Source organism: Perca flavescens, chromosome 11 (genome assembly GCF_004354835.1).
Source record: "Perca flavescens isolate YP-PL-M2 chromosome 11, PFLA_1.0, whole genome shotgun sequence".
NCBI classification, from domain to species: Eukaryota; Metazoa; Chordata; class Actinopteri; order Perciformes; family Percidae; genus Perca; species Perca flavescens.
In genome coordinates, this window is record NC_041341.1 from 32,953,490 (window position 1) to 32,969,929 (window position 16,440).

Sequence of the window (16,440 nt, forward strand, 5' to 3'; positions counted from 1 at the left end):
GGATTGCTGATGTATCAGAGGGATATTGATCTGAAAGCTTGTTGACTTGATCACACTTTTCTGCTGTGGCAAAATAAAATGATGCATGTTTGGCCATTCATTTCAAATGTTGTGTCAATCTTCAAAAACTCAAAACAAACGAACAAATGAAGCATAAAATGAGTCTCTATCAAATTAACTTCAGATAATGATCCCCCCCTTTTTTTTCAAATTGGATATATAGCATTACAATTAACTTCTTTTGAGTACAGTGTTTGTTATATGATTGGAAACCTCTTCAGATTGACACCAGTATTTATTACTCAAAAACAGGTTTTAAATACTGATCCTTGGTCAGCCCTTCTTGCATGTCTGTGTTAATGACCAAATGTTATCTTCCTCACAGGGGGAGTATATTGCTTCAGCTAATGGTTTGCATCTGGAGGTCTACTTCTTCAAGAAGCAGAAGTCCTACAGGTGAGCCGCAGTGTGAGATGCTTCAGTTACGAGGTGGGAGTATTTCATTGAAGATTGGAAAAGAATTGAAGATCAAATCACTTTAAACATTTTGTTTCAAACCCAGTAAACCCCCCAAAAAATCTCACAGCATTAGATTGCAAATGCCACAAAAACATGTCTCTACCATTGAACGCAATATCATAAGTAATATAAAAGGTGTCCTATGTGACAAAGGTCATGAATCCTAAAACCCTGATGATGTTCACAGAGGATGTTCTGTAACACCGCGTGTCTGTCATTGTGTGGGTTGTTAAAAGGTTTTCCCTCAAAGAAGACAACAAGAAGGGAGGCAAGAACACATTGACGTGCGTCGCCTGTCATCCAAAAGATGACTGCATTGCCACGGGGCATGAAGACGGAAAGATTCGCTTGTGGTGAGTGTAGTAACGACATGGCCTTGAAGCATATGCACTCACATGCAGTGTTTTGATAATTCTGAACATTATTTAGTCCAAACGTCTGCTGCTCCCTTGTGTTGCATGCATTTTTCTGATAGCTGCACCATTTGACTGCACTCCAGTAGCATGATAGGGAAACAAACTTTGTATCGCTTTCTTCACACTTTTTTCTTCTTTTTATTTAAAGGGGAACTATACAGTTTTTTTTTTTTTTTTTTTTTTTTTTTTTTTGTTAATTTACCTTAACTGAACAGCTTTGGAGTCATTGGAATGGTTTATGACTTTTTTTTTTTTTTTCGGTTTGAATGGTGGTCGTCTCGCTACCCCCTAGCACCTGTGAGAGGGAAAAAAACACCCTTGCAACTTTGATCTCAGCGTCAGGAAGGATTGCGTGATATCAGGTCTCGCAATGTAATGAATTGCTTCACGGCACTGCACACATACGGCCTTTCAGGAACCGGCTAACAAGGTAGCGATGGAGTTTTTCACACTATCGTCATGGCTGAGCCGGCAAAAAAATAGAAGCAGAAAGCTAGGAAAGCATTGTCAGAGGAACAGAGAAAGAGGAAACGGCAGACTGACCGAGCGAGGACTCAGACACAAGTAAACATAGGAGCTGCCAAATATCTATTCCGAAAGCTGTAGCGTGGGGCTCTATAGAGAAACCTGCGAGAAAACGGCGAAGAAATGGCCAAAACTGCATAGCGCCCCATTCAATTTGTGTTTGAGTCTCAGTTGATGTACATAATACAGCACAACACGTATCCATCGGTTACCGATTTTATATAGAAAAGAATAAAATACAAATTGAGCAAAATTAAATAAGTATTTGAGAAAACAGGAAACAACAATAAGTAAACAGAATTTGAACTAACCAAGGTAAAGCATACATTTCTTCTCATTTTGTAAAGCACTCTTTTAAGCCTCTGCAGTGTGTGTTTTATGAAGTGTGTACATGTAGTGGAGAAGATCCTCTTTCCTTTCTTCTAACATTACTGTTCATCCTTTCAGGAGAAACTTCAACCACAAGAAGGAGTACACATACTCCACCTTGCACTGGCACCACAGTGCGGTCAGCTCGCTGTGCTTCACCCCAGAAGGTACACACATGTCATCACCTGTCTTATGATTTCTTTCTCTTTCCCCATCTATTTCAGAGAGATGTATTCCTCTCAATCAAGCTATTGTAAGATCTCAGATGGGCAACTGGAGTTTTTGTCCTGTTTTTAAAAAAAAAAAAAAAAAAAAATGAAGTTTGCGTTACGGTGACCCAATGAGCTCAGGATTTGTTTTGCTTTAAGAAAAAACTCCACGTCGCCCGCCCTGTCTCAGCTTCTGTACCTATGTTGTCTTTGTTTAACCAGGCACCAACCTGTTGAGTGGAGGCATGGAGTCGGTGCTCGTCCAGTGGCGATACAACCAAGAGAGCGAGCGGGACTTCCTGCCCCGCTTGGGTTCGGCCATCACGCACATCACTGTTTCGCCTGACGGAGCACTGTTCTGTACCTCACACAGTGACAACAGTAAGGAGCTGTAACCTGTATTATGCACTCTGGTGGAAAAAAAGAACGAACAACAAGCTGTTGGGGAAATGATGGTAATAGAAAGCCAGCATCAAGTGGCCAGTAACTTTATTACATCATTAATGCCCTATAGTTGCAATGGTTGCCAGTGCCACTTTGTTTGAACCCTACTGGCTTTACATTTGAGGGGCACAAGTTGCTCCCCAGAGCTCACATCTGTGTCCTTGACTGATGACGTTGAGAAATGCAACACTAACTGCAGCTGTAAAATGTGCAGACGGAATAGTAGATTCCGAGATTTCTGTACGAAAGGAAGGCTGTGGTGACTGATTTCTGTCTGTTCTTGTTTCAGAGATTACGATCATCCAGAGTTGTGTTAAAGTGTCAGCTGTCATTCAGGGCCTGGTCAAAGGTGAGTACAGACTGTAGGTGGCAACGGCACGTACATCGACCATAAACATGCTGTATGGGCTCATAAACATATCTATCATAAATAACCATCCACAGTTCTAGGAGAACAATCTTGCTTCTATAAGGATGATCTTGCCCATTTTACAAAAATAACATCTTTAAAAAAATATCTAATTTCAAATAACTAAATTTGACTCTAGTGCTGTGTTCAAAGACATTAACAAAAGAGATTTAGGAAATCAATCGATTTAGGATGCTGCTTGCATCAAACCTTTTCTTTCTTCATATGGCTTATAAAAACGAGAAATCAAGGTTTAAATCTGCTAGGTTATTCTGTGCACGCAAAAGAAGCAGTTGATTCTCACTCTTTTTTTTCCTTCCTTTCTTTGTCGTGGTTCAGGAGAAAGCGTGAGGACAGACATGATGGTGGACCCACGCAGCAAATCCCTGGTGCTAAACGGGAAACCAGGCCACCTGCAGTTTTACTCCCTCCAAAGAGACAAACTGCTGTACAACGTAAGCACTCTGCTTTAAAAAACGGAGCCAAAGATGGCACACATAAGCCAGACCAAGTTAGTTTGTGGATCATTTTTTGGAAGCTTTTTATGGACATAGTGTGCCAATACAGCACCTGAAATTGCATCAATGTGGTTACGAGTACTTGGAGAGAATGTATTTCGATTACAAACAGAAGACAGAACCACAAATCTGTTCTGATCCCCAGTTATGTCACCTTTAGTGTGAATTATCTGTAATAACCAAATTCTGAGGTCTGTTGTCTTCCGTGTTTCCCACAGCTGGACATAGTGCAGCAGGAGTACATCCATGAGTCAGGCCTGGAGCAGTTTGAGGTGGTCAAGGCAGCCTTCGATGCCTCTGGCAGCTGGCTGGCAACAGTGGAAGAGAGAAAAACGAAAGACGCTGAGCTGGAGCTGAACTTAAAACTGTGGGCATTTGATGAACAGACACAGAGGTACATATGTCTAAAACTACATATGAAATTTTTATATGTTGGGCTTTTAGTCAGTCATCGACACAGATTAAATTCAGTGGTGGACTGGTCGAAAAAGTGTTTACACTTTGTGAATCATGCTGTTGTGGGAAGATTAGGTTATTTTGGATTACAAAAATAAACTACACCTCTGCGTTGTCTGTCTCAAGCAATAGCTTAGCACTAGGGCTGCACAATGTCGTTTTTTTATCGTCCTCACAGTATCAACTGGCACAATATACGCATCGCAAAAGGCTGCAACATATCACGAAAGACAATTGAGATTTTTTGAATTAGTTGAAATGAAATAGAAGTATAAAATTTATAATAAAACTTCCTAATGTGTGTAATTTATTTAGTGGTGCCTTTTTATATTTAATTCAATGTTCAATAAAAGAATGTTGGAAGTGATTGCCTTTCATTTGTTTTAAATTCAACAAGCAATTTCTTGTATTTTAGCAGAATACTGAAAGTAGCAGAACTGAGTACAATTTAATGGTTAACAAAATATTCAACAACGTTATTGCATATTTTCCTCATATCCTCAGCAGTGGACTATACTATACTTTTTTCTTACCACAATCCTGTAACATGCCAACTGTATCACCTGCAGTTTTGTGCTGAACACGACCATCTCGGCCCCCCACGAGGCGCGGATTACAGCCATGTGCTTCTGCCACGCCACCGACAGCCAGACCACCATGCTGGTCTCCACCAGCAAGGACGGACACTTCAAAGCCTGGCAGCTGGCCGCGCCAGCCCACACAGAGGGTAAGCAGTTCAGCTCAGTTTCTGACCGTGCACGCTACCGAAAGGCAGAGTTTGGCTGTTCTGTTAAAGTGTGGTGATATTGACCGTGCTCTTTTTAACTCGCCGTCCTTCTCTATTGTTGTGTCACTTCTGATTCTCGGTGTGCATCTCCAAGAACTGTGTTCTTTGAGTTAGTGCTCTGTGTGCTTTGTCATCATTCATATGGTTTGAGCAGTTTAACTGTAACTAAATCGGTTTTGAAAAACTCTCTTTAGACACAGCTCAGGGTCTTTTTCCAACATTCAAGCATAACTTTGGAAAAAATGTACCAAAACATCACCGCAAAATACAGTCTGTAACTGTATAGTTGGAAAAAAAAATAACCTAACATTTTCATTTACATCTCTACCAATCACTTTTTGATCTCAATGATAAACACCCTAAGATTAATGTAGAGGTCATCCTTTTAAACAAATACTTAGCAACTGTAAGACGGAGAGATCCATTACCTTTAATCATATGCAACTACCAGGCTCAACAGACCAAATCACCTCTTGGAATTTAAAAACATTTAAGTTTCAATTCTTCCTAAAACATCTGAACTCCAAATCATGATGTACATCCTACCAGCAGTGAAACTGTCCACCACATCAGGTTGAATGTTGGGTTTGAGCCAAATTCTGCTGTATTTGTCACTAATCCAACCCTCTCGGTGCCAGCAGATGAAGGTCCTTCCTGGTCGTGTGACTTTGTGGGAGCCTATCACGGCCTGGTGCCTGAGTGCTGCTGTTTCTCAGCCGACGGATCTTTGCTTGCTGTCAGCTTTCAGGAGGTGGTGACTGTGTGGAGCCCGGCTTCCTGGGAGCTCCTGACAACTCTTTCCCAGCCGCCAAAAGCTGTCAGGTCAGAGCATAAACATGCACTAAAATACCCACACATTCACCAGGGCTGGGTGTTCAATCTTGATACCTTTTTTGTTTTTTTAGAGCTACTACTTAACCCTTACATGCATAATGAGAAAGACACAAGTAACTAAATGCATTTGAAATGCATCCAAAACAAAATCCAGCACACAAACATGCAAAAGATTACAAATAAAAATATTACAGTGTGAAATAGTATTATAATATGATCTGCTTTCACTTCACGCACGAGCAGATTAGTTTATTCTCCTGAAAATCTCTCCTTTCTACTCAGCAAATCCTCTGTCATAATAGCAATGCTCCAAGGTCCAAACGAACCTGGCTTTTAAAGGGAATGGGAGATGACCCTCTGATTGGTTTATTTCATGTTACGCCCAAAACACACCTATGAATTAATGAAGACACGTGCCCGGACCATTTTTTTCCACCATCAAACAAGCAAAAGTGGATTTGGACACGCCCTAAATGCACCTGCGCCAGGCGCTTAACGGTGTGCTTAGATCGTTAAACTAAGGCCCCTAAGCTGTCCTGTCAAAAATAAAGGCCTAAAAATGCCACAAAAATAATCAAGCAGCTATTGTTTAAGATTGGTTCAAACAGATATAACAGGAAGTACAGACTAGATACAGGGACATCAAGGCCTTATATGGGTACAAGGAAGCCAGATGGTCTCTGCCTTAATTGGCAGCACATCAGTTACAAACTACATATTACATACTACATTAAATCTGTAAATTGGAAAAAGACATGCCAAACACGGAAGTAACTGCTTTAGCAAAGACGATCAGTTTCACAAGCACTGAGCAAAGACCGCTGCAAGAAAATGTGCTTAATGAGGATACAAGCTTTGACTTCAAAATGGTCATGGAGTACAGTTGTTGTCTGCACTGTAGCTTCACTAAATTAATATTGGTTGTCGAGCTTGGATATTTTTTCCATCCCCAGTAAGCGCAGACTGGGCACACTGGGACTCACATTCAGAAAAACAAGGACAGACAAGTGACAGTGCGCACACACGGATTCACTAAGCAACCAGCTGCTTTACACTTTGGCTGCTTGCTGTCCAGGTTCCTCAGCGGTGGATGTCTTTGAACAGTTAAATGTCTTTTTTACCACTCTGGCAAAATTCCAGGGTGTTGTTTCTCACAGCGGACAGGGCATGTCACCGCCTGATGAAAAGAAGTGCTGTCTGTCAGCCAGCAGAGCACGGGGACCGGCTGCAGTTTCGCAACCTTGTTGTTTGGGTCTCAGAAATGTTGGCAAATATCTGTCCTCCCGCTAAAGAAAGGGCCCCTTAAAGTTCACTGAGGACACAAAACTAGTGTTGCTGGTTTCTGTACCACTTTTCTAGCACAGAACCCTGAGTCAGCCTTAAGCATGTTTGCAAGTCAAACAATCGATCGGCTAAGAAAAACATTTGAATTGTCAAGAAGCCTTTCAAAACTATGAAATAAATGATTTAAAAATCAGAGTAAACAACACTAGAAAAGGTCTCTTGATAATTAGTGGGTGCAGGCAGACGTTTAGTTCTCTCCTCTTTCATACAAACTGCATAACCGATAAACTGTTCAAAAAAACTCAATCATGCCCAGAAAGCCTCTTCAAATGACATGACATTTCCTGTATAGACTGGGAGCTGAAGGGGAATTTGTGCTTAATAGGACTTGAAAGTTGGAGGGAGGAAATAGGAAAACGCTAATGGTCTGCTGTTTTGACAGCTGCCCGTTACCACTTACATAACTACCACCTATGGCTGTGTAGAGCTGGGTCAATGACTTGCCCTCCGTCACCCAATCTTAGACTCTTTACATGGCACCTCCAGAAGTTGATGACTTTTGGCTCTCTTGCAGAGAGCTATAATAGACACAAGTCACCGGACAAGTTTTTTTTTTTTTTAATGAAGAAAAGTAATGAATTCTTTTATATATGAATCTCAGAGACTCTCATGAAATAAATAATATGAGGAACGCAGCATTTTGAAGTGTAAAAGGGTGGCCATTATTAATTTGTCTGCCAGACGCACGTTTTCTGGAAGTTTGGTTCTTGGTGGGTGTTAAGACTCTGCTTGTGGGTTGCAATTTGAACCCCCCCCTAAAGCAGAAAACTTGTCAAAAGCTAATCCTGTGAAATATGTGTGGTGTTTGAGGGGGGGATGCAGGAGTGCACTTGGGGTTCTTTTTAGTCAAGAAAGTCAGGAACAAAACTGACTTTTTCCTTCTCCACCAGGGATCTTTGTTTTGGGCGACTAAGCTGTTCCAAGTATCTGCTGGGAACCACGGCCAACGACCTGCTCTGCTGCTGGAACCTCCTCACCTGCTCATGTAAGGCAGCTCGTATAGAAGGGTTAGGGCCATATGCTTTGTCCCGTTTTAATTATTTCATGAGACATGGGTGCCAATGTGGTTTTCATGTATTGTGATTATAGAAATATTACCATTCAAAAGTATTGAGATTGTCTTTTCCTTCTTTAACAAAAACAAAAGTTGAATTCTATACTTCTAGAGACAATAGATCATGAGACATTTCTCTTTTGAGACATTAACTTGTTAAGAAGTACGTAACATGTATTTTCTGCATGTTTTGCTTTCGGTCAGAAAACGAATATGATTGGTCGTGGTCGGCAGTGGCGTATAAACAGGAAATATTTAGGTGAATCATTAAATATCGATTCTAGGGAAAATAATTTTTAACAATCGTCTCAAAAAATTCACAATTTTTTTTTTTTTCCCACCGCTAATGTATACTGTACCTGTCTAAAATGAATTTTGCAGCTGAATGCATTTGTTGCAATTGATTTTAGTTTAGCTGATATGTAATTGTTCCTTTCTGTTGCCCTCCCTGCAGTGGAGTGGAGCACCTCGATGGACATCAGCCTGCTGCTGGCCGACCCCCTCACTGAGAACATGGCTGCCTTCTGCTGCCAGGCCGGCTCCACCGACTGTAAGCTTTCAACTGGCTGTTTTAGCCTTTCCAAGTTGTAATCACATCTCAAAGCTTTGCTAAACTGAAATAGGAGTAACGAGGCTATTTTTAAAATGTAAGGAGTAGAAAGTACAGATAATTGTGTGAAAATGTAAGGAGGAGAAGTAAAAAGTATGCTGTAAAATAATTACTCCAGTAAAGTATAGATACCCAAAATTTCTACTTAAGTAAGGTAACAAAGTATTTGTACTTTGTTACTTGACACCTCTGACCACACCCACAGGGGACATTTTACTGCCCTGTGTACATTTAGCATGTGTACTTTTATCTAATGTTTTCAATGCTGAACTGTTTTTTTACATGGTGGTATTAGTATTGGTATTAGTTTTACTGCAAATTACTGAGAATCAAATCAACACAAGTTATTCTGCTACTCGCAGGATCTCGAAGACCATAATTTTTTTTTTTAATTATAGTTATATATTATAAAATAATATTAAACCTACTTCAACCACAGTTTCACAGGATGGTCCTAAAAATCAGATCATAGATAGATATATATATATACATACATACACACACTAACTAATGGAGAGATGTAAGAGTGAGGGAGCTGCCCATGGAAAGGCGCATCGAGCAGTTGGGTGGGGGAGTTCAGTGCCTTGCTCAAGAGCCCCTTGGCAGGGCCCAGGAGGTGAACTGGCACCTCTCCAGCTACCAGTCCACCACCATACTTTAGTCCGTATGGGGACTTGAACCAGCAACTCTCTGGTTCCCAGCCCAACTCCCTACTGACTGAGCTACTGCCACCCCCGATAGTCAAATAACTCTTCAAAAATGCCTTTTGATCCAAGATACTGCTGCTGCAGACCTTCACACAAGATTAAAAATGGAAAAAAAAGAGTTTATCCAGAAACATAACCAGGTCAATGATTGTTTCTTGTTACTGTGAGAGGGCTTTTTCTGTCGGTCTGTCAGCTGTAGAAATGGAGGTTACCATTGTAATGTTTTTTCTTTTTTGCTGTTTTTCCTTTTCTATTTTCAGTGTTTGTTTTTAAGCCCAGCGAGCCTCGGCCCGTGTTTTCCCAGAAGGCCGTGTGCTCAGGGAAGGTGACTCGCGCTGTCTTTGCCCCGAGGGAGGAGATGCTGGAGAGCTGTGAAGAGAGCAGCCAGTGGCTCAACCACTCCCAGCTCTACTTCCTCACTCCGTACATGGTACAAGAGAAACCAACTCCTCTAACCATACCTTTTTTCTATTTCACTGACAACTGAGATTATAACACAAGAAATCTGCTCTACTCTTATGTTCATTAACAGAAGATACATGTGGGACTGGTTTGCATTGGCCCGCAGAGGCAGTTTGAAGCAAATGGGTCTTTTTACCTGTATTTTAGATTATTTTCCAACAGACAAAATATAGTATATTTGGTTACTGTGGTGTGGCATTTTTTATTTATTTACAATTACGTGATTGGTCCAAAGGGGGCGCTACACTATTTTATGAGGTGACCTATTTGTTACTGATGAAATGAGTGACTTTGGTCAAACCGGATGGACCCAACTAAATCTTCGGCTTCGGTGTCTTCCCAGTAACGTCCTTATGTGACCTGAATGTCATGGCTCTTATTATATCGTTTTAGTTTGTGTGCCACTGGGGGAAAAAGTTAGCCTGACAAGCCAGACCCACATCAACATGTTGGGTCTGGGAACTCACCATTGGCAGGGCTCAATCCGAGGGGCGGGATAAACTGTTGTCTTTCAAACTCCCTCTGCACTCATAGCCAACCAAAGCTACTCTAGTTGATGGATTAAACTTTTGCCGTATCCGGTCGGGAAAACTCAGAACACATCTTCCTTTTTAAAGGAACACGCCGACTTATTGGGACTTAAGCTTATTCACTGTAACCCCCAGAGTTAGACAAGTCCATACATACCCTTCTTATCTCTGTGCGTGCTGTAAAGCTGCCTGACTTCCCCAGCGTTAGCTTAGCCTAGCACAGATCCTGCAGGTAACCGGTTCCAACCAGCCTACTGCTCCCAATAAGTGACAAAATAACGCCAACATGTTCCTATTTACATGTTGTGATTGTACATACATGCATGTTCCTTTTTAAGAATGACTTCAGTGCCGTTCTTTTCTCAAAGAAAAGCTTAAAGGAGAACTCCGGGCAAGTTTTCCGTTAATCTTGATTGCTATATGTATATGAGTACTGCTGATAGCAAAAAAAACGAGCCACTCAAATACACATGGAACACATGATACACATGATGATTATTACCGGAAGCCTGGCTGAACACACTCACTCATCCCAGACGGCAGGTAGCAGCTAAGAGGGTAGGTGAATTTAAACAATAGCTAAGTTGCTAAATGCATCTTGTCATGTAAGGTCCCTGTTCATTTTGCACAGACATTTTAATTGCATTTTGTGTCTGTTAAGGGGCACAAAGGCACTCTTTATCTTATGCCCCCATAACTGCCGTTTTAGCTGAGTGGGAGCTCTTGGCATTAGCTGCAGCAGCTCCGTGTTGCTAGCAACGATTCGGCTCGTTTTTTTTGCTATTGGCAGTACTCATATACATATAGCAATCAAGATTAACGTAAAACTTGCCCGGAGTTCTCCTTTAACTCTTAGTCTTCCAGAGTCGCGGCCAAAGCCGATTCCAAAGACCGCTGTTCCCAGCAGCAGCAGCCATCGGCCTGACTAGAGTTTGGTCTTTTCAGCTTGCAAGCCAACGGAGAGTTGCTAGACTGACCCTGGCTGCTAATTACATTTGCTGCCGCTAGGGGCCGTCTACATTTCTAGGCTAGGAAAAAATAACTGCAGTAAAAAATAAAAAACCCTTTGCTCCGTAATAACCTTTTGTACATTCTGCGTGCTATTGTTGTGTTGATTCTGTCGGCTGATGTGGACTCTCCTCTGCAGGACCTCGTGACGTTCACTACTAAGGCGGAGGAAGACCGACTGATGGCGTCCAGCAAACAGGTAACGGCACACCTGAGCACCAACCGCTGCTCCGTGTCACCCAGGGCATGTTTTTGGCTACTCAACACCTCAGGGTGTTAAATACAGAGCATGTTGAGAGCTCCTCCTCCTTCGGCAGTCTGAATAACAGAACTAACACAATAAAAAAACTGAGCTGTATCGGGCGTCGCTTCACATGTCTTCTCGTGGAATGAACGCAGGGTACTGGTGAAGAGCCTGTTGATCAGCTCAGCTAAAGTTACTGAAACGGTCCAATAAACCAGCCATCTGTGGATCCATGTAGCCTTAGTGTTCTCTCTCCCTAATAAAAAGATGGACTTGAAAACTAAGTATCCAACTATACCTCCTTTTTATTAGGGAGAGAGAACACAAAGTATCCAACTATACCTCCTCTTTATTAGGGAGAGAGAACACTAAGTATCAAACTATACATCCTCTTTATTAGGGAGAGAGAACACTAAGTATCCAACTATACATCCTCTTTATTAGGGAGAAAGAGAACACTAAGTATCCAACTGTACCTCCTCTGTTGTCTTTCTCCACTCTATCAAATAAAAACCAGATTTACCACTGTCCCAGCCCTTTTGAACTATTCTTTTAATAGACTAAAAAGAAACATTCCTGTGTTTCCTGACAATGTGATTTTTTTTTTTTTTTTTACCCCCCCTTTTCCAGCTTATAATCGATGACAGTGTCGCCATGACACCGTTCTACCTGTTGCTGGGGAAACACCGGCAACAGGAAGAAGCCGACCCAGTGAGCAGCCTGTCTGCTGAGAGAAGGCCTCTGCCACAGTGCTCTGTTGCTATCAAAGAGGTCGGTAGTTCAGCCCCCGCATGGGCTCACGTCCACTTTGTGCATCTCAAATTTGTGACATTGACTTACAAGATTTTCAGATCTTTGTAGTTTTTTTTTTTTGATGTGTCAGTTTGTTGTGCATTAAAGCTATTTTTTTTTTTTTTTTTTCTTGACAGCTTCTGCAGACCCCGGCCCACGTCTTGCCCTCTACCTCTTTCCTCTGCTCTATGTTTGTACAGTCTCTGCTCATCTCCGTTACCGACGGCAGGTCAGTAGTCCACTAAGGCTGCTCTGAAAACTTATCCAGCTATTGGTCAATAAAAACTGAACACCTAGGACAGTCATAATGATTATTTATGCCCTTTTTAGTATGGTAATATTGATTTTGGAGGGTGGGGGTTGACTGTCTATTTTTGACGCTAACTAACTCCATCACTGTGGGTCTGAATGTCAGCATGAGTTGGCAAAATTCTGGCATTCAGGCTTTGCGTGACTCGGCAACTTGAGAGCCTGGCAAAAGTACACATGGGAAATGTGACTCTTGTTTATCTGATAATAATATGCAGAGTCACGCTTTTTTTTTTTTTTTTTTTTACTACACAATGTGTTCTCAGGGAGGAAACCAAACACGCCGAGGAGGAAATGGAGAGCGAGAAAGAGGAAGATGATTCAGAAGGGGAAATGGAATCCAGCACCCAGAGACAAGATCAGGCGCTGCTGGGAGGCCAGGCGGCCCCCGCTCTGACAAAGGCCCAGCATAGGGAACTGAGAAGGGTGAAGAAACTGGACCACAGCTGGTTCACACGCCTCCTGCACTCTTGAACATGACCCTGTGCAAAGACACACACACACACACACACACTGCCTATAGAAAGTTTTCAGCACAGTGGGTTTTTAAGACATGTTTTATTGTGTTACGTCATTCTATCAGAATGGATTTCTTTTGGAAAGGGAAAAAAAAGGCAATTACTAAACAGAAAATATTTGATTGCACAAGTATCCTCTCCTTTGGCAGCAATTCCAGCCTTGAGTCAACGTGGACATATTTGTATCGGGTTACACATTCAAGCAATAAAACTCTCCAATTATCCTCTGTTTGACGAGGATCATCTGTCAACAGCAGTCTAAGTCTTGCCAAAGACTCTGGACTACATTGGTCTGGATTCTGACTCGGCCACTCCAGACTATTAACATTAGTGTTTCATGCCATTCCTGCATAGCTTTGAGTTTGGTTGCTGCACTTCCAGGCTTCTATCACCACATTTGCAATGTGCAGGTTTTCCCTCTCTCTCTTCTTTTGATGCTGCCTAGACCAACACTATACTTGCAAATCCAAGCACGCAAAAGGCTCCGTAGGACTTCCACGTTTCTCAGCAACGTTGAATCTTTTTTTGAAATGGTCAACGGCCACCATTTGTGACACTCGCTCTCCAGCTAGAGCCAGTGCTCGCAAATCACTTTTGTAAAATGGCTCCCTGTTACGTGCTGACTTCGGGACCTCCCAGTTGCTGCTGCAGAGAAGGGATGGATGCCACCACCAGACTTCATGCAGGGGATGGTGTGTTTTTACTGATCTCCGGTTTAGTTTTCTTATTAAAAAACTCAATTTTGTCTTCAAAAGACCACAGAACCTTCTCTTATTTTTTCAGTCTTGCATGCCTGCTGTTAATAACTAGCAGAGTATGTTATGAGCTTTGACTTACACAGCTATGGCCGTGCCATATTTCTGTTCTTACTGAACTCGGAGGGAGACTGGGCGCATAGTAAATGTTTTGTGTGTCCTTCCTCTGGCTTGTTCATTTCAGTTTGTTTGTCACAGACTTGGCTGAAAACGTTTTGTCTTCCCCGCCCTTTTCTTGTCTGACATAATTAAGATTCAATTCAAGATGCAATGCTCTATTCCCTTGCAACTAAGTTGCAAGGAATTTGGTGCAGTGTGCTCATTATAGCCATTTATAATTTCTTCTTCATATCAGCTGAGCTAATCCATAATCGTCCCATAGTTGGGGAAATCCTAAAATACACCTGGTCCTGCCACATACAGCTTTATTTAACTGCCATGCCTTGACTAAACACTTATCATGTGACTTTAAACAACTGGCTGCACCAGTGTTGATTTTGGTATATCATAGTTAAAGGGATACTTATGCAATCATTTGTTTTGATCTATTTGTAGGGTGAAGTTTTTTTTTTTTTTTTTTGCACATGAAATACTTTTTGTTGTTTTGTCCCTGCTGGAGCTGCTCCCCCAGCGACCCGACACCGGATAAGCGGACGAAGATGGATGGATGGATACTTTTCGTTGAAAAGAAAAAAAAGTAGACATCAGATCCATTGTGATTCATATTAAACCAGAAAAAGTCCAACTGCGAGGTGAAAACTTTCTGTATGCACACACATATGCAGTATGTGCAATTACCCATTTTTCCATACTTTGATGAATGAATTTAATAAAAAAGATGTAAGCTTTTCTTAAAGCTTTTTTGCCACGTCCCCTCACTTATTTTTTTAACACAACAGCAGTGCGTGTTCCAGAGTCCATTGTCAGGTTCTGTGTGATGTAATTCAGCATCGTGGCCAGGGAAGGTTTCCATGTATAGATGACATTTCTCACGTTGTATAAGCAGGTGAACTTTGACAATCAGCTCAGTTGGTGGAGCGGGCGCACATATACGGAGAGGTTTATTCTCCCCCCCCCCCCAAAAAAAACATTAATAAATAAAAACAAGAATTAGGATTAAGAAATAAAGCCAAATTAAAGAAGAAAAGAGTGATAACATTTTTTTGTAATAATGCCTGGAAATGCAACCCATGATATTTCATATCACAGCTTCGGGTTGAGTTCTTGGAAATGTATGTTGGGCATAAACCAGGACCTTGGAATGTCCCGTTATTGGTGCTGTAAAGTCAGGTCGGACTCCGCTGAGTCTTGACCTGACGGTCACGTTTTGGTCAAGACACTTTCATCTCAGCGTTTTTCACTTCCTCTATCAGGAAAACTGCCGTTCTGACCATGCATGCAAAAACCGTTTTCCAGAGATTCTGCGTCTGTGTGAGTGCTCGTTATTTTAGAAGATACGATACTAAAGATGTTGCCCATAAAGAGGAAGATATGTTTTCCCTGGGCACACTTAATAAATCCCAGTTCCTGTCTGGAGATATTGGACTTTCGCTGCAGTCAGCTGTATTTTTCTGTTCGAGTATGAATCCCGCCGTCATTAAAAAACATATTTAGGTCTACAGCACAAATAGTCCCATTTTAATACTTACTGCGGATTACGCTCTAAAAAAATGTGTGGTGAATTACGTGTGGTAATTTAGAGTCCTATATGGAAATAAAGCAGCAGATGAAATAACATATGCTTTAAGGTACAAAGCCAAAGGTGTGTTCTTTCTTTAATTGATGTCATACGCTGTTGTACCAGAAAGCATCCCTCTTCAGGCTGAATGTAATGGTTTGTGTGTGTGATGTTTCCTTGGTACAAAATGAAAGCTATTCCTGTAAGTGGTGTCTGATGCTGGGATAGAACATTTGAAAGGTAAAAACTCCGTACAGAGACTCAAACAGCCACTGTTGTAGCACTGATTAGCAGTGCATTGGTATTTGGTGTTATGTAAACCTCTTAAAGTGGTACTTACTCCTGATAGGACCATTACAATACGCTCACGGTTTTCTTTAATGCATATCAGCAATAACATGTAGACATATTAAAGTGCTCATATTAGGCTTTTGGCCTTTTTGCTTTTCCTTTATTGTGTTATATGTTTTTGTGCATTTTATAGGTTTACAAAGTGAAAAAGCCCAAAGTCCCCCCCAAAGGGACTTACCATCTCCAACAGAAAACACTGTTCACAAACGTGGTCACTTTGTAACACACGTTATAATGCTCGCCTAGCTGCTAGCGTGGCACGCCCTCATACTCTGCTTCTGACTGGCTAGTAGTCCTTACATAGGTACTGTCAGGGCTCGCCCTCATACTCTGCTTCTGACTGGCTAGTAGTCCTTACCTAGGTACTGTCAGGGCACACCCTCATACTCTGCTTCTGACTGGCTAGTAGTCCTTACCTAGCTACTGAGCATGTGCGACTCCCAACAAAGATGGAACAGAAGTGAGATGTCTCACTCTGTAGCTAAAACAGAGAGCTCAACACACAGGGTGAAAAGAGGAGCTGCAGCATTGTGCAGTACAACAAAAATATGGTGTTTTTTGAAAATTAAACCATGGAAACCTATTCTGATAT

At 41.7% G+C, this 16,440-nt stretch overlaps 1 protein-coding gene across 3 annotated transcripts in view; it reads left to right on the forward strand.

Moving 5' to 3' along the window:
- wdr75 (WD repeat domain 75) overlaps positions 1-14,451 on the forward strand; it is a 21,446-nt gene extending 6,995 nt beyond the window's left edge. For 2 of the 3 annotated variants that reach the window (XM_028591215.1, XM_028591216.1), the window contains 16 exons: positions 386-456; positions 756-872; positions 1,908-1,996; positions 2,261-2,419; positions 2,772-2,831; positions 3,231-3,346; positions 3,628-3,803; positions 4,435-4,592; positions 5,291-5,474; positions 7,721-7,815; positions 8,339-8,434; positions 9,462-9,631; positions 11,341-11,400; positions 12,076-12,216; positions 12,375-12,466; positions 12,813-14,451. In XM_028591215.1, coding sequence (XP_028447016.1) covers positions 386-456; positions 756-872; positions 1,908-1,996; positions 2,261-2,419; positions 2,772-2,831; positions 3,231-3,346; positions 3,628-3,803; positions 4,435-4,592; positions 5,291-5,474; positions 7,721-7,815; positions 8,339-8,434; positions 9,462-9,631; positions 11,341-11,400; positions 12,076-12,216; positions 12,375-12,466; positions 12,813-13,020 — 1,992 coding nt within the window. In that variant the 3' untranslated portion in view covers positions 13,021-14,451. The remainder of the gene's footprint in view (positions 1-385; positions 457-755; positions 873-1,907; positions 1,997-2,260; positions 2,420-2,771; positions 2,832-3,230; positions 3,347-3,627; positions 3,804-4,434; positions 4,593-5,290; positions 5,475-7,720; positions 7,816-8,338; positions 8,435-9,461; positions 9,632-11,340; positions 11,401-12,075; positions 12,217-12,374; positions 12,467-12,812) is intronic. The other variant, XM_028591217.1, reaches the window with a different exon arrangement.
- The last annotated feature ends 1,989 nt before the right edge of the window (positions 14,452-16,440 follow it).